The sequence below is a fragment of the Ambystoma mexicanum genome, chromosome 2p, assembly GCF_040938575.1.
Source record: "Ambystoma mexicanum isolate Mex_15411 chromosome 2p, UKY_AmexF1_1, whole genome shotgun sequence".
Taxonomy (NCBI): domain Eukaryota; kingdom Metazoa; phylum Chordata; class Amphibia; order Caudata; family Ambystomatidae; genus Ambystoma; species Ambystoma mexicanum.
This window is the reverse complement of record NC_090923.1, coordinates 735,307,340-735,326,081: the sequence shown is the minus strand read 5'-3', so window position 1 is coordinate 735,326,081 and position 18,742 is coordinate 735,307,340. Positions and strand designations below refer to the sequence as shown.

General features: G+C 47.0%; 1 protein-coding gene across 5 annotated transcripts in view; it reads right to left on the bottom strand.

The window, feature by feature from the left end:
• The window catches only part of MEIS3 (Meis homeobox 3), a 147,969-nt gene that overhangs the window by 32,016 nt on the left and 97,211 nt on the right, over nt 1-18,742 (bottom strand). For all 5 annotated transcript variants that reach the window (XM_069644354.1, XM_069644350.1, XM_069644351.1 and 2 more), the window contains exon 8: nt 13,772-13,917. In XM_069644354.1, coding sequence (XP_069500455.1) covers nt 13,772-13,917 — 146 coding nt within the window. The remainder of the gene's footprint in view (nt 1-13,771; nt 13,918-18,742) is intronic.

The following is an 18,742-nucleotide window of genomic DNA, read 5'->3' as shown; positions in this document are numbered from 1 at the left end:
TCCTGCAGGGGCTGAGGCTGGATGTGCAGAACCAGTGCTCTATTCGACCTGGCATCCCCCAAACCACCCAACAATGTTGCCCCGGCTTGCTGTCGAGGCTTATTGTGATCTCCCATAATGGCCCCTCAGTATTCTAGTTAATATATCACCAATAGGCAGGTGTCACTAGCACTAGATAATGTTACATTATGCAATACTTTCGAAGAACAACATAATTACAGCCCAGGGATTTCATTTTACAACCAAAAGAATTATGGGAGTTATAGTCTAGGCTCACTTCAATGAAATGGCTGCATGCCACCGGGGACACCATGTCCCAGTCCTGGGCTTTCCTTTTACAACCTAAAGCACTCTGGGGTTTGTAGTCTGTGTTCCCTCCAATTGAAAACATTGGAGAGATGTACAGCTAAAGTAAAAGCGAAGCCCAGGATTTGGCCATGATGTTCCCAATGACGTGGAGCCATGTGGCAAACTTAACTCCCGGGGCTAGATTACATGGAGCTTGGTGTACTCCCTAAAACATGGAGCCATCTGATTAAACCTATTTGCCCACCATTGCAGTCCCGGGTGCCAGGGTCCCTACATGGCAAGAACCAGGCCTACATATTCCTGAATGCATTGCGAAGAAGCCAGCGGGATTCTTTTCTGATTAAAAACAGCCAAAGGTTCCCAATAAAGCAACACCGCAGGGGATGAGAGGTGAAACGCTGAGATTCCCTGGAATCGGTGCCAAAGGCTGCATCCTGGGCCAGAGCAGAAAGTGAAGATTGAGCAGAAGTGATCTCCATTAGCTTTGAATCCATCTGTTCCGGTTCCCCGTGCCCTCCCTTTCCCCATTCTTCAGAAATTGCGTTTTGGGAAAGAAAAATTCCCTTTGTTTTGATGCTTCAGATTCGTACCAGATGGCACCGAACATGAAGGGGTTCTCTGTGTCGAGGGCCCCCAGATTGTGGAACTGCCCTGCTGATAAGGGGGCCAGGGGCTTCTTGGCCTCCTGGTCTCTTGGCTGACAGTCCCAGTGATGGATGAGGCCAAGGGCTGCCATTTCAGGCCTCCTCAAAATGGATTCCGCCCCTTCCTTGACAGCCCAGTGACGGATGAGCCGGCCTTCAGCAGGGGTCGCTTGCCGCACGAGGCCAGGGGAATAGGCCCATCAGGACGCTAGCCCTGGGCAGCTGCCAGGGGCATGATACTCCTTGGGCAGTGGCAGGACATCCAGACCCCTGCTGGACTCTTTCTTAGGCCTGAACTAGATTGTGAAATGTTGGCTCTCATGTTCTTCGAGAAACTTTCTACACTTCTTACAGGAAACAGCAGACTTTTTTAAAAATGCAACAGCGATTCACCCATTTCAATGTGTAAGCATTCACACACAGTTTTGGTGCACGAGAGAAACGAGGTACATACATATGAAATGTTGAGCATAAAATCACCCACTGTGGTCACCAAGAACAGCCGGGCCATTATCAGGTAATGTAGAACTCTGCAGAAAGGTGTATATCCCAGGCACAAAGTATACTGGTAAGGGGTCTGATGGCCCTCAGGCAAAGTTCAACGTTTTAATAAAATGTAAAACAATGTTTATTTAGTTCCCATTTAGTCCATTTCCAAGCTTGCCTTATTTGTGCAGGAAAGAGGACAATGGCACAAGGAGATAAAGTGGTTTGCCCAGGGACAACCATGTGGCCAAGTGGTGCTGTCAGGAACAGAGGCCAGTTGTAGGTGTTGCACAGGCTGCTGGCTTACCCCTTAAGCCCACACCCTTATCAAGAACAGCCGCCGTGTTACGCAAGAGACACATTCTGATTTAAGTGAACACATATTTTGGATTGTAGTGGTGTTAAAATGAAAACGAGATTTGGTTACACTCTGTTCTTGGTAAATGAAAGAACGCTCTAATATGGCTCAGGCTCCCTCATGGGTACTAAGAGGAAACGGGCCAACTTTTGAGAACTCCCATCAGGGACATTTTTTCTCGTTCTCCTGTTCAGATGGATTGGAGAAAGGCGATTTCTATCAGAGAGAAAGTGGAAAATTAATACATTTTCTGGGGAAAAGGCATAAGTTCGAGTCCAACAAAAATAGGGAGAGTTGGCAAGTATGACTAGGAGCAATTTGTCTTTTGAGTTTGTTCAACCAGGCCTAAACGTGACAAGGCCCTTTATTTCCCAGAAGCTAGAATTGAGTATCTCAATGGCTGCGCCCACCTGTGCAGCTGTACAATGCTTCCCAGCTTGACTGATTCTTTGTAAATCCCATTCGCTCACCCCTCTGCTGATTACTTCCAATGGTCACACAGTGTGTACCTAGGGAACTGAAGCTGGAATCAACTCCTGACTGGACGCTCAGGACTACAGACAGCAGGAAACTCTTAAGCCAGTAGCAAGCCCATTGTGGACTCAACAGTCCAAGCATCTAACTATGCTCCCAAATGATTTAACCACATTAGCGGTTCAGGTGATAGATTCTGACACGTGGGTGAGGGGGGCATTAATGGCTCAGGTGATAGATCCTGCCACAAGTGCTTTTAATGGCCTAACTAAAGAACAGATTTCCAAAACTCCTCCAGCGCTGTCAGAACCTTGCAAGCACTGTTTGTGCATAAGAGCATTGAATCCTATGCATTTCACTCCTATTGGTTACAGAAGGCCAGCTCTCAGAGCTTTTGGCTAGTTGGGGATCTGTGGTGGAAGTAGCTACCAAGCCAGGGGCTGCCACCGCCAATGGCTATTTTGTTGGAGGGAATATTTACATTCCGAGGAGAATTTAAAATGTCATATACGGCATATAAGGGCAGCCAATATTTCTTTCATTGAAACCCTTCTGTTTGGACCTTAAATCGTGTATGTTTCAAATTGGTAGATGTGGGCGTTAAGGGTGGGCCTACGCTGAAGGATGCACTGTTGGTCAGCGATCACATGTCCACCATGTCTAGACAAGTGCTTCGGACAGAGAACAGATGCGAAATGGTTGGTGAGTATCACAAGACTTGATGCAAGGCGTCTTCGCTTGGAACAGTTGTAAAGAGTCTGTGGTTTGGGTACCCTCTTGTTCAGCACTGAATTGTAATGGCACCCAGAGGCTTTCTCAATCATCTCGGGAAATGTGATGTTACGCAAACAATATCGCTCAGTAGACCCAGTATTGCCGACTCAAGCAGAAAACAGATGAACATGTAATTGGAAACATGATGCGGTTCTGACCAATCACATTGAGGGAAAAAGGGAAGGGTTTCGTAATTGCATATATATTTTGCCAGTTGTGGTTTACCGCCCCCTCCGTGCACTACTCATTACTTCACACATTCAGCTAATTACATGGAAACCCTATGGAAAAGAATCCGTATGGTGCATTTGGGATTCGTTATACGTTGACCATCAAAATAATAATAAATCTCAGTGTAAGCATTCTGGGACATCTTCTGTTTTCCCTTAGCAGTTTTTGTTTCTCAGGCCCTGCAGAAAGGTCGGTATATGCACGTATGCACGTGTTCTGTGATGCACGCAAAAATCCCCATCTGCAGACCAAAGCGAACCCTGAGATCTAGCAATGACATGCGCCTCGAAACTGAAAACTGAAAATTGGATGGATCAGCATTCTCCTGCACCTCAGAAATACATAATCCACCTCTTTACTTCTTTGCTGAGGTGTCCAGTCTCTATTTGGTTTCTCCGTGTCTCCCGTGTACTCCACATGGTCAATCCCTCTCAGTTTCATATACTTTCACGTTTCTCAGCAACTCGATCGAATTCCAAGCACTTTCTAACTACTCAATACCCCTCTCTGGTTTAAGTATCTTTGAGACTTCTTAGCACCCCCAAGGGGTCTAAGCACCTTCTTAAATGTATAAACACTACTTCCAATTTGTATGCATCTTGCAGACTTCTTAGGCCTCCCACTGAGGCTCTGAATGCTTTCTTGTTATTTTTTTTCATCACACTTAAAGTCCTAGGCAGTTTTTTAGGCTTCTCAGCAGCTGTCATGTGCTTGGTAGTTTTGTTCAGTGTTTTCAGCACCTCCCAAGTTCTAGTTGCTATTCAGGGCTATCTGTGCCAGTTCTATATGCTCATCAGAGTTCAAGCACTGGGAAGGTTCACAGTGCTTTTCAGGGTCCTGAGCCCCCCCCCCCTCAGTTCCTAGATTCTTTTCACGTTTCTCATTAGGTTCTTCCTGCATCGGCCTCCCTGCGGAGCAGCCAGATGCTTGGAATCAGAGGCTAGCTCCATCAGTGGCTCAATGTTTCACCCTCTTGGTCTAGACAGGGTGCCTTCCAGTAAACATGCGCTTAGTATACTGCTGCTCTTGAGCCCTAGTTGGGAAAGAGCTTCCTTCCATTTTCTTTAAAGAATATTGTTGGCTGCAGAAGTTCTAGCTATGCCTCTTTGTCCATAATAGCCTGCTTTCTGGCCACTGTCCCATTACAGGGCCAGATCCGGTTACATGAACCAAGTCAGCCATCTGAGCTTGTGTCAGTTACTATTTGTTTGTGGAAGCCGCCAGATACAGCTGTATATGTTTGTGTCATATATATGTTTTTCCTAAATACCGCTTTTCATGGGTTGTGCACCTTTTGTGTTTAGTCCGTCTGCCAAGATTAGTTGTTGTGTGTGTATGAGAATGTATGTGTTTCCGACATGTGTATTTTTGTGCACATGCTTGAATTGTGCACTATCTATACGCACATGGGTTGTGTGTCTTCCACTTCTGTTTGCATACATTTGTGTGTGTTATTGTTGTGTTGCTGATCCTATCTCTGTGTGTTTCTGCATGTGCTTTCTGTTTCTACATGCGTTTGTAGGATTTCTAGATCTACTGTGCACAGCCTATTTTTTTTATGTTGCGTGCACTGGTTGTTCATATGGTCTGTGTGTATACAGACAATTTAAAGGTACGAAGCAGAGTATTTTGAGATATATCCATATATGGCCTCATCACGAGTTGGGGGGTAGCCCTTAAATGCAGCGGTAACAGTGTTGCCACCGCATTTACCGCTCCACCCAATCACGAGTCTGGTGTGTTTACCCCAGCTCAGAGCTGGGGGTAAACATGCTGGGAAAAAGACAATTTTTGGCACAATTACCGTTGGCGGTATTACTGCATGGTAATTGCGATTACAATTCCCCAATGGGTCAAATGGACCCAATGGCAAATGGAGAGTAATGGTTAGTGCCCAACCCGTGATCTGGTAATACCACCAGACAGGTGGTCGCTAACGCAAATAAAGTTGGGCGGCATCCCATTTGGGATACCGCCCAACTCGTGATGAGGCCTATAATTTAGGTTGATAGCATGATTTTGCACCAGCCACATGTTTCTTATTTTTCTTTCACTATTTATTACTATGATCATGGTGATTTTAGATATTTTAGCAGAGTCTTATTAGAGTATTCTTGAGTAATTGTTTGAGCTATGCAATTCTGTAAATGCATAATGTATTTTTGATTGTTGGTTTTATGTTGTAAAGGTTGAAGCTCGCTTTAGACAAACACAATGAAAGAAAATACCTATACCAAGACATGTTTATATACACACATCATATCTGTAGCCATGTACACATTCTTGTCAGGAACACACCCTAGCACTTATGAACATGAAGAGCTATATCAGGATGTGCGGTTCCATTCTTGTGCAGCTTATGCCCCCTCCGTAGCTGCCTCGTGCCAGCATCCCCTTTGCTCATCCCCTTTGCTGCCTGTACCCAGGCTCACATGCCATTTCTGGGGCGAGCCAGGAGCGGGGTGTGGGGGTGGGGGCAGCCGAAGAGACGTCTGTGCACTGCCTGGTTAGCACCAGTGAATGGGTTCAGGGTAATTGGCTAGAATTGATTACCCTTTACCAGCCTCTAATAGGTTTATAGCTTCTTCAATTAGTAACTAATTGGTCAGCCTTCATTAACTTGGCTGTGTTTAACTAACCAGGGAAAGGGAAGGCAGCTCTCTAATTGCTCCTCAGCTCAGTGGCAGTTCACACGTCGCCCCAGGCGCTTTGGGATTTTGTTCCGAGGCAGGCTGCCTTTCCGCACCCGCTCTCTGCCTTTTTCAGGATTTATTTTGCAAAATTTTAATTGGGAAGTCGATAGGTGATGATGTGGAGAGAAGTTTCAAATATATTGTGAAACAGGCCTGCAGATGTCGGAATAATAACACCACCGTTATAACCAACTCCCCTTTGCAAGGCGGGTCTGGGCAGGTGCACTGTACATGGACACAGTGTCATGTCCAGTGAGTGAAGCCTTGTATATAGAAGGGGGCGGGAGGTAGAGAGATGGGCAACCCCCTCCACACACGCATCCTGAATAGGCACTGCATAGAAGCCAAAGTGCGCTCTCTTCATTCCATATAGAGCATAATGGCACAGAGCGAGCATGGCCTCACAATGCGATACATAAGACAAGACCCATTTTCTTGGCTGCAACAAAAGTGTTGAAGCTTGGTGTCTGCAATGGATCTGCATGCTATGCACAGTCCCACATCTAGTCACTATGTCCCTTTCAAGATTGAATATTGTGGGTGTCAAAATGGCCATGTCTGTGATGAGACTCTCCCATATGACAACCATTGGTCCAGTGCAATATTACACTTCAGAGTCTTTTTCAGGTGTAATTGTGCCACCAGGGTTTACCATAGATAACTAGAGGTATTAGTATTCAAATAATTGATCCTAATTGTATCAACCTCAAAAGAACATGCTTATCCACCTGGTGTGGCACACCGCCGTAACATCGCTTCACCACTATTCAACACTGGACACTTACATTAGTCATGTGTGAGCATGCTCTATAAAGGGTTAATCTCATTGTACTTTCTGGTCCACCTGTCTCTGCTGTGATTTTGCTCCAAGGTGCCCTGCTGTAATTTTGCTCTTTGCTGTCCACTGTAATTTTGATCCCATATCTCCTATCAAAATGTTGCCCAGCTGTGATTTTTGCTCCTAGGTGTCCCACTGTAATGTGGCTTCCCACTGTAAATGTGTGCCTGGGTTCCCTACTCTGATTTGTGCCGGTGGGAGTACACTGTAACTTTACTCCGATGTGACCCATTGTCATTTTATTCTGCTGCCATTTTTGCTCTTTTGTGTCCCAATGTATTTTTCTCTGCTATGGTTTTTTCTTCTATATGTTCCACTGTGATTCTTTTCCAAAGTATCCCACTGTGATGTTGCCTACTGCGATTTTGTTCCCAGGTGTCACACTGTAGTGCTGGCCCACTGTGATTGTTCCTTTTACCTGCCCCATGGTCGTTTTGCTCTCAGGTGACAAACCTTCATGTTGCTCCTAGTTATCCTACTGTACTTATGCTGACATGTGCCCCAGGCGTTCTATTATAATGTTGCCCTTCTATGATTTTGGTCATAGGTGTCTCACTGAAACTTTGCTTCCAGGTGTTCCACTGTAATGTTGCCTGCTGAGGTTGTGATACCGTTTGCCCAGTGTGATTTTGCTCTGTGGTGTCCCACTGTGTTTTTCACGGCTTTAATTTTGCCGACTTGGCAGCCACTGCTGCCTGCTCGTGTATATCTTTCCTTTCTTCATTTGTTGTGGCGTTGGCACTGAAACTGTTTGCTGACCGCGGTATCAGTCGCTCAGTAGGTCTCCTCACAAATACTCTGCTCCAGGCACACACTATCAGGGAAGCAGCCCTGGCACACAGGATGGATGCCACACATACCCATTGAGGTCTCCACTCTCTGCTGCCTGCACTAACTTGATCAGCACAACATATGCATAAGACACACAGACATGTCAATCAAGACTCCTCCATACAGATATCCAACAGTAGAATGATGCACCTCACAAACCAACTCGCACATCACAGTCGTAACCAACGCAGCCGGGTACTTCTGACCTGTATGCATCAACACAGTATAAACGCTATCTTATTCTGCATTTTCCATCCCTCCACATCCCTCCTCCGGTGCGGCGCAGGAGAGGCATTTGTGTGTGATGGCTAGAGTCTTGAAGATGATACGCTCTCGAATAGGTGGCCAGTGAGCACTTCCTGTCGCTGAAATGTGCTCCCGCTTTGGTATGTTTTGTGCAGCTCCAAGGGAATTGGTTTGAATGATTTGGAGTTTATTGATATTGCACACGGACGTCCCGGCAAATAGGGCATTATAGTAGTCCAATCTCAAACCGATAAGTGCTCAGGCAATAGTAAGGCAGCTCTCCATCTTACAACTGGCTCAGCACAGGCAGAGGTATCCCAAGCTTGCCTCACTCAAATAACAAGCATAGCACTTTTCTCACAAACACCGAACATATACAGCACAGGCAGCTCCAGTGCAAGCTTGCTTCACACAAAAGAGAGATCAAGTCGCTATAATGCAAGCTTCAGATACACACAAAAGACAGATGCCGTAAAAGGAGCAGCAGTAAAGCTTCTCTCACGCATAGGACAGGTGCCGGCAAGGCAGCAGGTACACTTGCGTGCAGACGATTGGTCTTGCAGCTGAAAACGTGCAAGTGCAATGGACAAATGGCTAGTCCACAGGGTAGGAAGCTGGCTGGCTAAATTTAGAGATGTGCTCTGTCCCCTGATGCCTTTGCCTCCTGGTATCAGAGAGTCGAGCTGGCTCTACGCGGGCTCCGCACCTGCATCCATTCTACGCTGCTTCCGTTTCAGTCGTGACTTTTGTAGGTTAACTTGATTAATGTTCTAAAATGGAGGCAACCTCAAAAGAGCGAAGCAGAGGGGGCCTCTTACCTGACCGCGTAAAAGCAGCTTTATTGGCTTTTTGGAGTTGTTCTCAGTTAAGTGTCATCTTCTTAAATGAGCACCACCGTCCACTTGGCAGTGGTGAAGGAATGCCCCAGAGGCGATTCTGGGAGCTTAGGATAGGTTATCTGTTCAAAAATAGGATGTCCCTATTCTCATTAAAACTACATTAAGAGTAGGTGGATTAGTGAGAGTGGGGTGTATGGAGGAAAACTAGGCCATAGGAAGCTGCCTGCGCACTGCACTGGCAAACTAAGAAGCAAGCGCTTAGAAGAATCTTTTGTGAATTGTACGTGGAATTCATGGGAGGCTGTAAGACCTCATCTAACGACCACGTTTAACTATTATCCTCTTTTACTTAGCACACACTGTCACTCTTTTACTCAGTACCCACTCACTTACCGCTTTGCATCGCACCTTGTACCTGATTCCCAGTTCCCTAGCACCTGCCTACCCCTCTTACCTAGCACTGTGTCCTACTCCTGCATACCTTGTGCCTAGTGTCTTCCCTATTACCAAGCACCTTCTACCCCACCCCCACTCACCTAAAAACTGCTGTCTCTCTTTTACCTGGTACCTGCTATCTTTCCATTTCTCAATGCAAACTTTACTCTCACTAGCATCAAGTTTCAAAACTTCCCTAGCATATTGTGCCCTACTTTTGTTCACTTAGTGCTTACTGTCCCACTATATTACCTAGCACCTTCTACACCACTCTCATTTGCCTAGCACCTACTGCCCTATTATCTTACCTACTTGTGCCCTACTACTGCTCACCTACTACCCCACCCTTTTCCTAGCAGCATCCTACACTCTCCTGTTTACCTGGCATCAACAGCCCCATGTTGTTCCGCTCTTTACCCTTGCATCTTTTGTTCTTACCCAAGTTCTTTCTATTGTAATTGAAATTGGTTATTTATAACGCGCTTAATAACCAGAGGTTTCCAAGTGCAGAACTGGGGATCGAACCTGTCTTGCTTCCAAGGCGAGCGTGTTGCCCCTGAGCTATCCTCCCGAGACATCCTCCCCTCCTCTATGTAGTATCTACTGCCTCTCTCTTTGACCTGACTCCTTATGCCCCCTCCTGTTTACTTTCCCTGGCACCTATTGCACTCCCTACGGTTTTACGAGCACCTACAGCTCCAACTAACACGGGTTCAGTGAACTCCTAAATAGTGATATTAAGCCCCAAATCATACAGTGCTTCAAAGGGCTGCACCCGGATTTCAACTCAAAAGATCATATCTGCAAAGCTAGGACTGTGATAGAGCACCAATCCTTGGCCTCCAATTGATGATTACGCTAGACCGCACTGCAACTGGTTGGATGGCTTCTTATAAACCTCTATCCAAATCATCAAAGCTGTGTGAAGGGTCATCGTATGGAGCACACCTTCATTTTCTATTAGGATAGACTGAGTTGGAACTTCTTAATTTGGTCATTGTGTGTTTTATTGTTAGTCTGGGCATCGTTGATTTACAGGTAGTTTCAGGATGTGGAGACTTTTGGCATCTGTGCTCCTGGCTTCGTACCACCATGGTAAGGAAATGCGCATCCTATTGAGAAAATTACAAAGTCTGGGGGTCGTGTTTTAAACCGTGCGCTTGTTGGTACCACAGATATAAGAGAGTGACATTGGTCTGCAGCAATGAAACACTTCCACTGGCGTCCCCTAGTACACACCAGTACAGGTAAATATGGAAGTGGTAATGGAAGGGTAAGTTCAGTGCGCAGATCCTTGAAAAAATTCTTATTGCAAGTCCATAAAACAAATGTATTTGGCTTCAGATCCAAGTTTATTAGTTACTAAACAGCTATTGAGAAGGCCGACTGTGGCATTTCTTCTTAATACTGTACTTTGGCCGATGGTGGCTATGGTAGAGAGGTTTACTAGTTACTGTCACGCGTTTAGAGTAGGGTACGCATTATCATGGCTGCTGAGTGGCCCCACGTCAAGATAGCCGCCTTCGTGCAGTCCTGCCTTTTTAGATAACAGCTCTTTTCATGCCGTGGTCTTTGCTTGCTATAGAAAAGTAGCCCTGCAAATCTCGGTTTGCAAGCCAAAAGGACTAGTTTGATTTGAAGGGACCCGCATGATGTGGGTTACCAGTGTGCTGCGTCCCTTCCACCAGTATTCATAAAGTATTCATCCCATATTGTCTTTGCTGCTTGAGGCACATCTGGTGAAATACTATGCCTCCATCAACCCCCCAACTCTGGTGCTTCTCCAGTAGAGTCCTCGTCCCAAAAATAGGTACATGGTTCTGGTGTTTCTGTCAGTATTGGGCCACAATGCAAGCCGGGCTAAAACATACAGCGTTGGTCAGTACGAAATCCTACAGCGGACAGATTTGGGCAACAATGAGACACAACAGAATTACAACTTTAGGGACACTGCATCATCCACTACCCTGAGTACAGAGGTGTCCACTCAGCAGACCTTTGCATATGGTGTGGGGGGGGGGGGAATCCAGCAGGCGAGTGAGACACGTTCTACCAGAACGCCTTGGTTTTCATCGCCGGGGGAATCCTGGTGCATATGTTGCGGGATGGAGCCGAACCAACACAGTTGGGTTCTCATCAATTTCACTTCACAACTAGGTGGCACTAAAAGATTCGTCCAGGTGGAGAGTGGGAGCAAGCAGGCCTTTCTGAGGCTCTTCTGGGCTGCTTCCCTTGCCCGTGCACATTCAGTCTTTCTTGGAGAATCCTTCTGCTCAGTGTGTTCTCCACCTTCTGTTTGCTGCAGTGGGGAGCCCCCAGGAACCACAGAAAGTCGTGTCCCACCACTTTCCTGGTGCTGTTACTGCAGGAAACAACCTGGCTATTTTCTTAACGCAGTGCGTCGAGCCCGCACCTCCCCCCGCTTGTCATTGTGGGCACTACTTGGCTTCTGGAGAATTGCCCGGCATAAAATCAAAAGGTAAGGCGTTTCTGCCGACTTTTTAGCACCCACACCACATCTCTGCATCTATGTGCATGCCATCAATAACTCACGACAGAACAGTGACAGATTTCTGGCCATTTATATCAGTGGATGGTCCCGGCACGTGCTGATCGCAAGGAAAAAAGGATAGGCCGAGTTGTTGTGATTCCTTGTTAATGAGTGACCACTAATGACGCCCACAGAGGCCAATGGGCAGCCAGGTGGGTAGGATTCACAGTCAAGCAGGGTGCTGCAGTGCAAAACTCAGCCTCATATGTCCTGCCCGTCCCATTCAGTAACGGTGGGCTGCGAGGGGGGGGGGGCGGGAGGGTGGTGCAGCTCCTGTTCTCATGTGCAAGTGGAGGACACATCAGCTGCCATCCTGCTCAGGCCCACCTGACCCTCAAAGAAGGATTCCTTTGCTGAAGGCAACAGCTGGACTGGCGGGCTGAATAAGAAGTCAGTTCCTGGCTTGCATTGGAGCAAATACATGCTGACAAGGGAACTTTATTTTGCCAACATCGGTAAAAGTAGCTCTTGTGATTGTAATTTTAGGACCATGTACAGAACTGTCAAGGCCCTTTTGTGGCCGTTTGCATGGCTCATAAAACACCATGTTCACAACTCCTGAGATGGCAATTACATGGCTAAGGTGACTGCAATTTTCTGAGTTATCATTCACTGTTTCAAGGTGCCGCATCACTCATAGGGGTGCAGAGGGCGTCCAGGGCGCATTAATTGGCAATGCGATGGCCATTTGAGGGTGACGTTTGGTTCATCTGTGAGAAATGACATGAAATATTTGGGAGCATGGCTTAAATAAGGAAAAATACGTGTGTTTAGTGGCTACAATGACCTGCTGCACGGTCGGGCAACTTTATACCTTCCAGTACTCATGTAGAAGCCATCTCATGGCCCAAGGGAGGCATTTGGCCGAGTGTCTGGGCTCATGGAACTGCAAGTTCATGTCTTACTGAAAGGAATGTAATAGGTGTCCTGGGAAAATTTGCTCTCATCTCGCAGCTAATCCAAACACAACCTCAGACTTTCAAAGAGGGCCGAGTTGAATGCTCCTGAGAGCAAGTTCTGTTATTGGGATGGAGAAAATGTTCTGACTAGTGGAGTCCCTCTCATGCTAAGGAAATTTCATGGCACTCGTAAGAGGCATTTTATGACTCATTTATGTGGCTGGTAAATGGTGCATTTGAGGGAATCTCCAGGCGTAATATGGGGGCATGCCATGCCAATTACTAGGGAAAGTGCAGGTCTGTAGGTGACTATTTCATGCTGGCTCAAGGGCAACGTCGTCATCACTGTCATGTGCAAGACATGTCTTACTCATATCGGGGGTTCTTTTGGAGTCTGTAGCGAGAGTTTGTGGACTATTTTGGGTGCTTTAATAATCTACTTTGTGGGGAATTTCATGACTCAATTGCCACAAGATGGCAGAACCAACAAATCCCTTTAGACCGCTTTTCACGAATGTTGGCCTAATTAAAGGACATCACAATAAAATATGAGCTATCAAGGGCAGCGCCCTTTTTACAGACTCTCACATTCTTGAAATATTGCTTGGTGGCAACAAACCAACTCACAATAGCCATTATGACTGGCTGGCAAATAAACACTTCTTAGCTCAGTTAATCCCTCTCTTGTCCATGCTATTAGGATACATTGTTATTGACAATTTTTGGAAAACGATTGCCTTTTGTGGCAGGGATAAAATATGTGCTCTTTGTCTTCTATACACAAGCGTACTATTTTGAGTATCCTCCTCCGAGCTCCTTATGCTTGAGCCTGGGTACTTTGACATATATGATCTCCCAACACCTTTGTCCTATATCGACACAGGCATAAGTATACACGTTCCATTGCAATACAATGGAGTAGCCAATTATTTGAATGGCTCTCACTATACAGTGTGTTTTTTAAAAAAAATCAATTTACATTTCAAAATCATTTTAGGTCAGTTTTTGCATGGACATTCAATACAGAGGTGGGCACACCCTCAGACAGAAGTCTGGATACCCTACATGAGAACACATCGACACTATGCCAATACTTGGAATTGCCCCTGGGTTCTATACATGATGCCTGCTGTGTCCCACGACAGCTGGCTCCTGGCGCTTACCGAGAGATGCTGGAAAAGCCACGCCCGCATGATGTTCGTGGCCACTTTGGGGAAGATCCCTCGTTTCTTGTTTCGCTTTTTGTCACGGTCCAGATCGTCGTCGTCCCCCGTGCTGGGCGATGCTACGCTGTTGTCCATGCAATCCCCTACAAAAGAGGAGACAACACCGTTAGGTGCCAGAAAGGACCCACGTTCACAGCTGTGAGTGGGAGAGTAAGAAGACAGTGTTACTGCGGAAGAACCCCACCATGTCATGAACTTTCTTGGAACCTTGTGGCAGGCATGAGAACGGCTGCCTATCAGCCAAGTCATAATATTTGGTTAATAAAGGCTATACATCATCATCCCATCTTTTCTCTCTCTCATGGTGCTCTCTTATAATGTTCTCAAGTCCTCTTTTTTTCCTGTCATGTATTGCTCTATCTTTTGCCAATTTTCCACTTCTCTGTCCTGTTCCTCAGCGTTTTACTCTTTGTGATTTCCTTCTTTTTCTGCTCTTCTTATCTGATTTGTCTAAGTCTTGTATTAACATTTTCTATTTTTGTGCAACTGTTCCTGTTGTGCATTCCTCTCCTTGCTTTCTGCATAACTAGTACTGTTTTTACATCTATCTTTGTAACTCATTTCTCTCAGGTCTCTCTTCTCTGAATTATGTGTGCATCTTCCCAATGCTACATACATTCCACCATGTTGCCTCTCCCTTTGTTGTCGTTGTGCCCTTTTATCCATGGCTTATTCGTGACTCTATCTATTAGGATCCCCTCTTTTCCCAACTCTCATATTAACTTCTTCATAATACCTATTTCCCTCCTATGTTTCATCCATGCAACATGGCTTCTTCTCATGTCTGGCTCCTCTATCACATCTCTATTGCTCTCATTCCTCGTCCTAACTCTCTCAAGACCTCTCCCTCGCATGACCATGTGCATGGCTGCAATCTTTAACTGTGCTCATCCACTCTCCACCCTTTCCTCCCCCTCCGTCTCTCCACTTTCTACTCAATGACTTATTTTGGGCTCAAGCTGAGCACACCGTGGCCTCTGGCGCCAAACTGGACAACAAACCAGGCATGGGAAAAGTGTGCCCTTCTTTGCGGCTTCTCTGTAACTCTCCCCGCTGCCCCCAAAAGATACTTCGCCAGTTCAGGTGGGCATGGGTGCCCACCTATCTTCCATTCCCACCAACCCTCCAACCCCTGCATACGCTTTGCCTTAATAAACATAAATCGGAGCCGCGCTGTCAACAGCTGCTGCGCTTTCATATCCTGCGGCAAGAAAGAGGCTTAAAAGCCTGCCTGCAGGGCAAGTAAATTATGCATCAGAGAGGTGGCGTCTCTGGGCCTGCCATGCACCGTAGTGCTGCATCCCCGGCTCTGCTTTCCCTATGCACGCTCCTCATCTAGTCCAGACCCATCTCCATAGGAAGAACTGAAGGTGCCTCGGGAACAAAGAAAGGCAGGAACAAAGGGGCGGCGGAGGGGGAGGTGGGGGTTGACCAAGGGGAGCTGCCTTAATCAGCTCCTAGTGGACTGCTGTTTTATTGGGGCGGGGGTGGAGGCTGGCAGGATTGTTCTTAGAACAATCTTATATATGTCGAGGGATCCGATGCAGGCAGCAGAGCCATTGGAAGCCAGGCATTCTTCTCAAACTTGGTTGCAGCTGTGCACATTGGAGGTCAGGATTAGTCAAGGTCAAGACTCTCCTTCTCCCCCACCCCTCCACACACATTTCTTTAGGGCATTTAGCACCTTCTTCTTGGGCTAAACAGCTACTTTGTTAAGGCAAACATTACTAAGGATGTTATGTTATTATATCTTGCAGAGCGCACGGTCGCCCAAAGGCATCATGGCGCTGGGGAGAGCAAGAACAGAGGCATAGCAAAATCAAAACAAGTGTGTTTTAACCTTCTAAACTCCAAGTAATTAGGAGTTTTTTTGATGACAAAATTAGGAGTTGTTATGATGACAAGCAGAAGGCTATTCCACAAGGCAGCAGCAGTGACAGAAAATGCCCGTCCACCCACCCGGTCACGGTTGTATTTAGGCACTAAGAGCTGCTCCATAATGGCAGAGCGGAGACTGCAGGCGGGATGGTAGCGGGTAAATTTGACTCGGAGATATTCAGCTTCTTGAGCATGAAGGGACCGGGATGTGATCACTAAAGCTCTTCTGAATGGAAGGCTATTATTGCAGCTCAGGGGCATTCGTTGGGGTCTGTTCTCCTTACCTGCCCCACACTTGTTCTTACTCATCAGCTTTGTCTTCATCAGTCCATGAGACTAGATCTAACTTTGACATCCACAGGTTAAAATGCCTCTGCGTCCAGTGGGTACAGTGGCACCAAACATGGCAGATCCAGGGGTTTGGGGGGCTTCTCTACACATATAACGCAACAGATGTTGATGAATTGTACCTGGAGATCCTCTGTACCCAGGACCCAGCTTCCCACTCCTGTCTGGCATGGCCTAGTGCTTGTGATGCCCTCTGATGCCCTGGCTGGCCTGCCCTGTGAAAGTCTTGTGTATAGGTCACACAGGGTTCCTGGACGCCCAAACCCAACAATCCAAAGCCTGTACAACACCCTGGATTCCTACTGTGTGTCACCTACCACCAGATGGATCAAAGGATTTACCCCCAAAGGCGCAGAGGGGACTGAATTGGTTCGTTCAGTTTTCAGTGTGGGAAGAGGACATCTCGTGGCAATGAGCATTTGGCGGATTCTCGTACCTTGGAAGGAAGTACTAGAATGAAGGGAATCACAGTTGTGTAATGGCCCCGAAGTGTGCTTGCGGGCCCTTGAAATGTGAAGGCCAGAATGGTCAGGTAGTGTATTTTAAGGCATCCCCTGAAAATCCCCGGGATATAAACTGAGACTGTCAGCTCAGCTGTCAGAAGGCAGATCCAAGGATGCGCTGTATAGAAAGGTGAATGTGGGGAACCACAATGGTAGAAAAGGAAGAGGGGAAAAGCCTTTTAGATTGAACTACTTGGCCTAGTTTAGTAGGTGAACACCATTTGAGGGTTTTACCCGTCTTAGGCAATAGGCATCCTTGAGTTGACCTGATGAGTTTTGTAACCTATATTTGACAAATGACCTCAGAAGGACAAGTGTGCAGCCCAGAGGAGCTTTCTCGGGGGCGGCGGGGAGAGGTCTTTGCCCTTCATAATGCAAAGCAGATAGACAGCTAACAAGTCCCCAGAGTCGGGCACAAGGGGTACCAGCCGTTGCGAAGAACAGAGGAACATGGCAGAACTGGAGAAAGTGAATCGCCTTAAAGAGTCTCATTCTAGAGTCCGGTAATGCAGAATACATTCCCGACTGCAGGCAAGCTGCAGGAGGTCAGTTTCACTGCAGCCCTCCTGCTGGTAAAGCACATTCTGTGTCAGTAAGGGGCGTTTGGTGTTTCTGTCTGCAACTCAACCTCTTCCCTTACGCGAATGTGGGCCTCTGGCTCAACCAGGGGGAGAGACTCTCACAGCACCCGGAATAGATGACCGTTTGTGTGTGCCAGAAGTGGCAGGCTAGTCAGACATTTTGGCATCTCTCGTCAGATCCGCGTGTCGGTCGATGTTTGCGTACAAAACTTTATTTATCATCCCACAGCTGGTTGCTTTTGATGCATTTCCCAGCTATGACCTCTTATCAACAAAAAAAAAAATAACATACCGGCCCAATACATTGAGCAAAATGCAAGACTTGTCTCTCAGTAACGCTAAGGATTGCCCTTCCCTTGGGCACAGAAGATGGACAGGACCTGGCTGCCCCTAGCAACCAATCCAGCAACAGTACACTAGAAACGTATTGCAGCTTATGAAGCGCTGGCGTCAGGCTGCAGATATGCAATACTCTGAGAGTCCAGTAGGGGGACGGCGGGGCAAATATTGGGGGCAAAATATATATCGCCGGAACTTTAAAGGCACTTCCAGTTAATTTGAGACCCCTGCATTTTCGAGTGTTATGGCATTTTGTGGTTTAGAAGGAGGTTACTTTTTAAAGCCTTACAGAAGAGTGCCAGCTTCACCAGCGCAGTCATGCATCGGAAAACCTATATTTAAAATCCTCGAGGTTAGGCAGCCCCCTACAGGGGCAGTGCAGCGTTTTTTCAATCACACCCGGGACGTTTGCTTTGTTTATAGCACATGGGCTAGCAGATGCAGTATTTCTTCAGTTTTAGTGTTGAAGAAAGCATGCATATGCTATCTGCACACCACAGACATGGCAGAACGTAGCTATTTGACTATGTTCAGAGCAGGAGGAAAAAACTACTGAAGCTGTCCGCATACACACTTAGCAGAAGTACTCCGTTCTGCTATGTATATAGTCTTTCTTCTATGTTTTCCACAGTTTCAATATTGAATAATTTGTACTGCATCGTTAAAGTGTGGGGTTTGTGTGATAGGGGTTGGTGACTGCAGTAGATAAGATGGCACTGATGGGCAGCGACTTTCCGCGTGCAGGGGATTTGTCGGGGGCGGAGGGGCAGTCCGTGGCAGGGCCCACTGCAGTCCTTTCCATGGGAGGTTCCCAGCATCAGCAGTAGCTGAGAGGCTGCTCCAGCCGCGTCTGGGCTCCGCGTGATTGACTTCACCTCTGACTCACGTTCTCAGTGTTTATTTTATGCTTTGATTCAATTTTGCCCTGCAGACGCCACATCCCCCAGTCACCCACCATTCCCACATCATTATTACTTCGAGCGCCACGCCTGGGTTACTTACTGGGGGCGGAGGGTGTGTGTGGGGGGCGGGTGGTGGTGGGGGGCAGCCAGGGACGGCTAAACGGGCAGAAACGGAGAAGCCAGGGTCAGTGGCTGGCAGCTGGAAAGCGGAGGGAGAGGAGAGCTAGCATGGGAGCAATACAAGGGGGAGAAAGGGAGAGACGAGGGTCGGTGCCAGGTGGGTAAGTAGGCACTGGAGGCCGAGGGAAGGGAGTGGGGACGAATGATAGGGCAGAAAGGGAGAAGATGGCGGCATGT